General features: G+C 46.1%; 1 protein-coding gene across 1 annotated transcript; it reads left to right on the top strand.

The window, feature by feature from the left end:
* Positions 1-1,831: 1,831 nt before the first annotated feature.
* LOC121136314 lies at positions 1,832-7,738 on the top strand. The gene is made up of 5 exons (XM_040736641.1): positions 1,832-2,753; positions 3,159-3,499; positions 3,968-4,102; positions 6,061-6,234; positions 7,175-7,738. Exons 1-2 carry the CDS (start codon positions 1,837-1,839, stop codon positions 3,190-3,192), a joined length of 951 nt encoding a protein of 316 aa, XP_040592575.1. The 5' UTR covers positions 1,832-1,836; the 3' UTR covers positions 3,193-3,499; positions 3,968-4,102; positions 6,061-6,234; positions 7,175-7,738.
* Positions 7,739-9,192: the final 1,454 nt, after the last annotated feature.

Below are 9,192 nucleotides of genomic sequence, written 5' to 3'. Positions count from 1 at the left end.
TAGTTCTGGTCATGGGGGTGGGGAAGAAGACCAGGAATCTGGGGTGCTTAGCCTCCCACCTGGTCCCCTGGTCCCTTTGCTGGAAGAGAAGACTTGGGATCTGGGGTGCTCCCGCCAGGATGGGAAGCTCTGTCGCCTTCCCCAGTCACTGGAAGGCATGCCCGGGAGGAAGGCATGCCCGGGATGGGGGCCTTGCTTACCTGGATCTGCTGTTTTCCTGGTCTCTTTGGTGGAAGAGAAGACCTGGAATCTGGGTTGCTTGGCTCCTGCCAGGATTGGAAGCTCTGTGCTGTTCCCAGGCAATCCCCAGGCACTGGAATGCAGGCCTGGATGCAGGGCCTGTTTTACCTGGTCCCGCAGGACCAGCTGGTCCCCTGGTCTCCTCGTTGGAAGAGAAGACATGGGATCTGACGTGTTTGCCTCCTGTTGGGATGAGAAGCTCTGGGGCCTTCCCCAGTCACTCCCACATGTCTATTTCTATTTCAGAAAATGATGCAATTTCATTTTTTGTGGCTGAGCATGGGCCTCCTCACTGGACCTCCTTCCATGCTTCTTGTCCAATAGTTTTCCTGTGGAATTATCCTAGGAACCCCTGTTGAACTCACTGTGAACCTGAAGCATCAACTGTGTCATGTGTTTTTGAACTTTGTGTGAATTACCAAGTGATAACAGATGTACAATTGAATGTTCATCAAGGACATTCGAGTGTACTCAAGCTTGTGTGCATGCGTGAGTGTGTGTGTGTGCATTTATGTCTGTGTGTGTGTGTGAGTGCATGAACCTGTGTGTGTACATGCATGTACCTATTTGTAGCATTATGTGTACATGAGTGTGCACTAGGGCACCAGCAACTGTGTATTGCCTCTGTGTGTGTGTGTGTGTGTGTGTGTGTGTGTATACTATATGTTTGACCTCAGGGGTATACTAGATTTTAAGACTAAGTTTGGAGTTGTCTTTCCTTGTGTTTGGTGATGTTTCTTGAGGATAATCTGTCTCCATTATACTGTGAGGTCAGTAGGTAAGTCCATCTTGCAATCTGCTGTCCTGGGATGTCCTTGTTAGCAAAAATTGCATTACTCTTTCCATCTTATCCCTAAATTGATGCCTTTGCATGGTTTGTAACATCCACAATTATTCATCACACAGAGAGTGAAGTAGCTGGCAGGCAGCAGGTTAAGTAGCGTTAATAACATCTTATCAATGCTGGTGACTCTTTCCAAGAAATCACATTCTTTCCTTAATATCACCTCTCTAGAGTTAATTCATAACACACACACACACACACACACACACACACACACACACACACACACCCAATGCCCTAGATTTTACTTGTCTTTCATTCATACATTGTGTCCTGACTTACATTTCAATGATGCCTATCATGTCTCTGGCTGACACGGGATTGTCAGACTTCTTCATCCTTTCAAATCACCACATCTTTCATTTGATCTTTGTTTCTTTGGTGTTTGTTTCAATCTCTAAGCAACCACTTACTTCAACTCTGATCTTTCTTATGCTTTCTCATAATTCCTTTGGGGTTTGGGTTGGCTTTATTTAATCCTCTGATCCCAAGATAATCATTAAGAAGTTGAGGTAGCTATGATTTTCATGAACTATAATTTAGAGCCACAAACTTTTCTCCTAAGCATATTTGTGTCTTTTTACTTGTAGCATCTTGTGGCGGTCCAAACCCCACCTGTCATGGTGGTGAACATGAAGGAACAATTTCTGTTCATGAATCTCTTGGATGGAGATTTTTCATCACCATCCAGAGAAACTGGTTCCAGGCTGTCCATCTCCACCATTGTAGATGCTATGTGCTGCTTAGGCCCCATGGCCGAAGAAACCCTGGGACTCATAGAAAAAAATAGGCTTAATGATGCCCCGACAAAAATCAATGTGATCAGCGGGAGAAAACGTGGTGGTAACATCCTAGGAGAAATATGGCATGTCCCAAAGACCCATTCTCCCAAGAGTCCTACAGGTCCTCCCACTGCCCGTCCTACCCTAAGGAGGGCAAGGAGTGAACCCGCCTTGCCCACATTCGTGGCATCTGAAGACACCAAAACACAGGAGGTAAGTAAAGTGACAAAGAGCAAGAGCTCCTCTAGGTCCAGCTCTCCAGATTTGTATAAGCTGCTGGATATGAGCTGGCCTTGGAATTCTGCCCCACGGGTTTCTCCTGTGTCTGCCTACATTAAGAATAAAACAACAGAGGACACTGACAGCACTGCCTCATCTGATGACAGTGACACATCTGAGGATTACCTCTCCTGCCTGACGGACACCAGTGCTTATGATAACTCAGCTCCCCACGATGCTGAGGAGGATGAGAGTGAGGAGACGAGCAGTGACACCATGCTTAGCTTCACACCCCTCGAAGGGCTCTGGTTCAGGGCAGACAGCAGCACAGGGAGGCCAGGACCACAGCAGGGTGCTGAGGTCCCTGCTAGCATCAGCACATCTGGAGTCCTGAAGAAAACTGATGCACAATGCAGTGAGAGAGCACATGATACAATCGACATCCTGGATGCTCCCCAGTGTGAGAACACTGGATATGAAAATGACAACGAAATACAAGTTGAGGAGTCACCACCAATATCTAATAAGGACCAGTCCCAGGAGGTAGCCACGGCCTCCAAGAAGAAACACAGAAGGGGCTGGAAAGAGGTGAGGAGGCAAATTTGTCATCTGTTTTCCAGTTTATTCTGTTGCCTCCTCACCCCAAAGGCAGAAGATACAGTCCCCAGGTAAGGGACAGCAAGGCATTGGAAATGGGGTCCCAAGGAATCCCAGTAGGAATGGTCAGTGACTTCCCCTTGTGTATTTCAGCTATGAATTGCAAGGCCCTTTGCCACTGATACTCTGCTCCCAGGCATAGGACATGAACCCTAAGATGTCTGTGGCCCGAGAAGGAGCTTTCTCAGTGGACCCCTTTATGTGGATCCTGGGGAAGTAGAGCCTGGAGCAGACAAGCAAAGGATGTAGCCAGGGACAGTGCAGAGAAGGAGATGGGAGTTGGGCCTGGGGACTGAGAACAGGTTAGGGGAGAGGAAAGACATGGAGAGCTATGGGACATCAGGGTGGCTCTGTGTTAAGTCACTGTGCCGATGTCACAGTCACTAACAGAGTCCTTTGCTTGTGTCTCTTTCAAGGTCTGAAGAACAGGCCTGGGTCCATGGTTCTTAAGCCATGGGACTCAGTTCGGCCTGGTGTGGCCTACCAGCCACAGGAGGGAGCCAGGCCAGAACCTGACAGAGCTGTGTACCCCAAATATGGTGTTCCCTATCAGATACCTCCAACAATCTGGACACAAGCTCTCTACCCCTCCTCCTCTCCCTGCAGTGGGAGCTGTTAGCTCCTACAACTTAATCTACAGCTGACCCAGAGCTATTGCAGGACAGAGAAGTCAGTCACCCGGCCACCTTGTTTTAAAGAGTCAACCATCCAGCTTCTGCAACCATGTTATACAACTTCGTGTTCCACATGACTTGAGGTCTGCATCAGTCCTACCCTAATCTTCATGCTCATCAATGATCAGATGTAAATAAGTGCATACAGTCTGTAAGCCCAGGATGTGAGGAGACCCAGGGTGAGGCGCAGAGAGGAGGAGAGGGGCGTGTGTGACCCAGGGAGAGGAAAGGGAGACAGTGAGGAGGCAAGGGCATGAGCTGGGTGAAAGGGAGGAGAGTCTTCCCATAGGAAGTTCTAGTTCCAGTCAGGCAGCTGTAAGAAAGGGAGGAGCATGTGTGGTTGGGGCTGAGATGTTGGTCGGGCAGAAGCAGGAGCAAATTTCCTGCAGAGCAGAGTTGGGGGTGCAGGGCACGGGTTCCCATGAGTAGAAGAGCATGCCACCCCAGGTAGGTCAAGTCAAACCCTTCCCATGAGTCTCTTTTTCTTTCTGTTCTAACCAGTCTTGGACTAATCAGGTAACTGACATCTGCATTCTTTTCTTCATGGGCAGCTTTCACCAGGCTTGTGTGATGCTCTTCCCCTGTCTCAGAGGACGAGAAACTGGTATAATATTTTTATTCCAGTGAGGGATGCTTTGCCTTCAATTGACTAAAATGACAGAATGTCTCCTGTCTACTGTGAAAAGGTAAGTAGGGCTTGAGAAGGCTGTGGAACATCACTCCAGACAAGGCCAACATCCTTGGACTATTTGTGTCCAGTGCCCACATTCAGGGTCTAGCAAACATTCATTTTCAGGTTGGTACAAGATGTCAGTCAATGATGTAGTGTGCATTCTTGCTGAGTGGGGTGTCTGTAGAGTCCTCCTGGTCACCATGCAGGCTGTGATCAGATCACTGAGTCAGCGGGGTCTGTCCAGATGACAGGGGATCCAGAGTGTTGTCTGACAGGATCCTGTAGATTAGTGGTTCTCAACCTTTCCAATGCTGTGACTCTTTGTACAGTTCTTGTTGTTGTGATGACCTCCAAACATACAATTATTTAATTGTTACTTCATACATAATTTGATAACTATTATGAGTCATAATGTAAATATCTGTGTATTATGATGGTCTTAAGTGACCCTGTGAAATGGTCAACCCACCCCCAAAGTGCTTGAGACCATCAGGTTTAGAACCACTGGTTTTCATAAAGCAATTTGAGTTCCATGAGTGTCTCTTGGGGTGGAATACAAGTTTCTGAAGCATGATCTCAACATATCACCAGTGATCCTTGGGATTTTTTTTCTGTGCTGAAAATGCTGGCATTGTTCTTGGGAATATGGGCATTGTGTCAGTTTAGCACATTTCAATCCACTCTCGTGGCTATATCTGAGGACAGCTTGCATACACGAGTTTCTGGGGAAGCCTACATGCCCAGTCCTACTGGAAGTGATGGGGCAGTGGGTCATCAGGTCTTGGCAAGGAGTGCTTGACACTTGTCTCTCTGTTTTGTGTAACATTTCCCAGATTCCCAAGGCCTGGGAGGTAATGAAGTCAGACACAAAGTACATTCTTTTTTTCTGTTTTTTGAGGCAAGGTTTCTCTGTGTACTTTTGGAGCCTATCTTGTCACTGGCTCTGTAGACTTGGCTGACCTCAAACTCACAGAGATTCACCTGCCTCTGCCTCGCAAGTTCTGGGATTAAAGACATGCACCACCACCACTCTGCAAAAATACATTCTTTTCTGGCGTTCACTCACTGAATTAGCTTCCTTCCTGCTATTTATAACCTATTGCCATGATGAAGCCCTGTGACCAAGGCAACTTAGGAGAGAAAGCATGGAACTTAGGGGTCCACAGTTGCAGAGGGTGACAGTACATGCCCATTGTTATGGGAAACTAGCAACAGACAGGATGACATGGCATTGGAGCTGTAGCTGATGACTTACCTCGGATTCTCAAGTGTGACACACACAGAGATGACTTTGAATGCATTTGGATTTTGAATCTTTAATGCTCTGTGACCCCTGCTGACACCTCCTCCAACAAGGTGACACCTCCTGCTCCTTCTCAGCTTCAGCTAGCGGGGTAAGTACCTAAACATGCTCATCTATGAGGGACACTCTTATTCTAACTAACACTGCTTATTAACAAAGGACGTGGAAAGGAATCTCTTTGGGTATCATTGCCCTGAGATGTCAGGGACCTCCAGCCATCAGTCAGCTAGGCTATATCACGTAATCATAGAGAAGACATGACACTAAGACCACCCTGCCACCCCTTCTGACATAAAGCAAATTCCAAGTAACAAGCCTGCGGTTTACCTGTCAGTTAAAGATTAGCTTAATTGGAAAAACTACAAGGTCCTCAGGAAACAGGCCTGAGCAGCAGTAAATTATAATAGATAGGATCAGATCCTGCTGTCAGGTTAGCAAGCAACATAGGAATTTCTACCCTTGACCTCTTGCCCTGTAGATTAGGTAGGCAGGCAACACAGCAGACCACCTCTCCCACTGACCTCTTGCCCCTGCAGCTGCAAGTACACCTTCCCCCTTTCCCTCCTCAGTTCTCCTATATAAATCCCTTTGTATGAATGTTGTAGCCTTGATCAGAATCCTGTCTTGGCGTCCATTCCTGTATCCCCTGTTCTCCATCTTTCTCCTAGGTGTCCACCAGACCCACGTTGAATGTCCTGCGGGTCGGGACATATTTGGTGCCCAGCGTGAACTGAAGTCGGATAGCCAGGAGGAAGATGCCGCTCATGGAGTGAAGGGCCTTTTCAGGTCATACCCCAGATGATGGCACAGTCTTCGGTGACCCGCCGAAAAGAGCAAGACAGGTGAGGTGGTGAGCAATGGCGCAGATCTTACAGCCAATATAAGTGATGGGACAGGCATTCTCTCAAAACTCTGTCTTTCTTTCCCGGCTCAAAGAAGCCCTCAGGATACAAGGAATTAGGGTGAAAAAGAAGGATCTTATACAGTTCTTAGGAGTAACACAGGTTAAAAATAAAGGTTTAAAGAGGTTATAGCTTATATGGGAATATGGCAAATGTTTGTCCCTGGAGGGGCTGATAAATATAGTCAAGGTGGTGACTGCCTTCAAGATTATTAAGGGAATGTATAAGAAGGAAATTGTTGGTCAGATAATTGTATATTCCCTTGTGTGTGTTTTGATAGCCAGGAGAGCTAAAATGAAGCAAAACTGCAGAGGACTTTGGAGTTTAAAATGCTCCTTCCCCTCTCACAGAAGCCACTGCTGCAGCTGTGTCACAGGTGCTGTGCCAGGGCCTGGGGAAGGAAGGTGCTACCTGCAAACTTGCATACTTGCAGAACAGCAGGAAATATCTGCCCCTGACCAGTTAGCAGTATGATAAGAGACCTTGGTACCTACTGAGGAGTGGCTAGATCAGAAAACAAACAAACAAACAAACAAAAACCATACAGGACAGAGAGATTAGGAACTAGAAATAGAGAGAAGCAGAAACCTAGTGGTAAAATTCAGCAAAAACGAGAAAGGGACAAGTGAGAGTAATAGGAGAATAAAAAGGAACAAATACCTCATTCACATGTATGAAAATGTCATACTGAAACTCATTATTGTGTATCATTAGCATATACTAAAAGAAAACACAGTAAGAAGTCCAACACAATCATGTCAGCTGTGCAGATTATTTACACTGAGACAACATTCCTTTTATAATATTTTAAAAACAGAATATTATAAGAGCTTTCATTGTGCTGTAGGTCTAACTATGCTCAACTTTACTCCTCTGCCAGGTATAATGGTACAAGGTTCTGGGAACCTCACAGGGAAGACAGTGAACCTTGTTTACAGTACCACATCCCATGATTGCATTCAACAACAGAGAAGAGGTTTCTTGGCATGTAATTCCAGAAGCCACCAAAGTCAGATGTATGGCTACTGTTAAGGGTAGACTCCATGCTTAAATGTGTCCTGTCGTCTCCTTGGGGGCCTCTGCTGAATCCTGTGCTGAAAACATACAAACATCTGTTCTTTCAAGTGCCAACTCTGAAAGAAGTAGACTACTAAGGAGAGGAGACTCTTGGATCTGTTGGGTTGTGTGAAAACCACCATAGATCTCTAGGGATGCAGCTCTCCTGAGACATCACTCAGGCTGATGACTTTTCAGTTCTCCATGCTCCTGTAAGCAACCTCTCACCCAGACACCACACCCTAGTAAACTCATTGGCCTCCCAAGAAATAAAAAAGAATATGAGCTCTACTTCAGAAAGTAAACAAAAGGAACAGGGAAAAATTTGCACACACATATTGGTCACAATCTGACCACTTTTTGGACTGCGCTTATCCACCTTCAGACAGAAAGGACCCAATTACACTAAATTCCTTTTCAAGGAAAGCTGATGTTGCAGGATGAAGCATCATAGTTTTCCAGGGTCCAAGTAGGAGCACTTCACCAAGTTTTATCTGTCTCTGTAAGAGTATCAGGCATCAGTTCTGAACTCGGTGAGTTTCATGGTCAGAGATGTCATGCAGCAAGGGATCCCATGAGGGCAGTAAGTCACTGAAGACAGGGTATGAGCTTTTGACATTGGAAAGATGTATGCAAAATTCTCTGATGCCTGGATATGCTTCTACTCTGGCCTCATCCACACCAGTTGACACAAAAGAAGTTGAACCATTTGCATTAGATAGGGGAAGGCATCTCAGAAACAACAGGCTGATCTGAAGCTTAGGTCTGCCAAATTGTACAGTGTCAAAATATGATGATCTTTGAAGTGAGGTGCAAGGAGATGGAAGCTTATGGTGATAAATAAACCCAGAAGAGCAAGAAGGGCTTCACTGGACACCTCGCTGCACCTTTGTGCATGGAAAGAATCGGGGGATACCTAAGGAATGCATAGCATCCAAAGCAAGTCCCAATCTGAGACAGAGAAGAGTTAGCGTAATTGTGGTGTCAATCATCAACTTCACTCAAATCAGAACTTTCACAGCCTAGGTTTATTAGGATCAGTAGATGAAAATGGTGAATCTTGCATGTTCTATCCTTGCCACTAAGAGATAGACAAGGGTACGGCACAGTCTGACTTGGGTGCTGTAAAGCAATTCCTCTGAGTGCAGGATGGCTGCCTGATACTTCCACTGCAGTCTAAAGGCATTATTGAGATCTCCCTTTTGCATGCTTAGAGGGCTCATAGGACACTCTGGGAGGTTGGCCAAGTGCTTAGCTATGGATCTCTGCATCTGCTTCCATCAGTTGCTACATGAAGGTCCCATGATGAAAATTCAGGTAGTCATCAATCTGAATACAGGTGAAGATTAGTTCAGGCACCCTCTCCACTAATGCAGGTGTTTTAATGGAATTTGAGCCACTGCATCCCCCTCCCAAGTACTCCTGTACTCACTTCCTCTTTCTTTCCATAGTCACCTGAGCATCCCAGGAGTAGTAGCTGAGAGTTTACATCCTGATCCACAAGCAGGAGCCAGAGATTTAGACTGGACCTGGCATGGGTTTTTGGAACTTAAAACCCCATCAGTAGTTAAACATGTTCTCCAACAAGACCGTACCTCTTAATCCCTCCTGAACAGTCTACCAACTGGGAATGAAACATTCAATTATGTGAGTCTATGGGGGTCAATTGAGTTCTAACCAGCACACCAGGTGAGCTGGGGTAAGGTCTTTCATTAAGAAAAGAGGCCCAGTATGATATTGTCAGATCCCCTAGAACTGGAGTTACAGGCAGTTTCAAGCTACCATGTGAATGCTGGTAGTTGAACCTGGGTCCTCTGGAAAAGCAACCATTTCTCTTAACCA

The sequence above is a fragment of the Mesocricetus auratus genome, unplaced genomic scaffold (assembly GCF_017639785.1).
Source record: "Mesocricetus auratus isolate SY011 unplaced genomic scaffold, BCM_Maur_2.0 Super-Scaffold_100062, whole genome shotgun sequence".
Taxonomy (NCBI): domain Eukaryota; kingdom Metazoa; phylum Chordata; class Mammalia; order Rodentia; family Cricetidae; genus Mesocricetus; species Mesocricetus auratus.
Note: the sequence above shows the minus strand (reverse complement) of the source record. Positions and strands in the feature narration are given on the sequence as shown.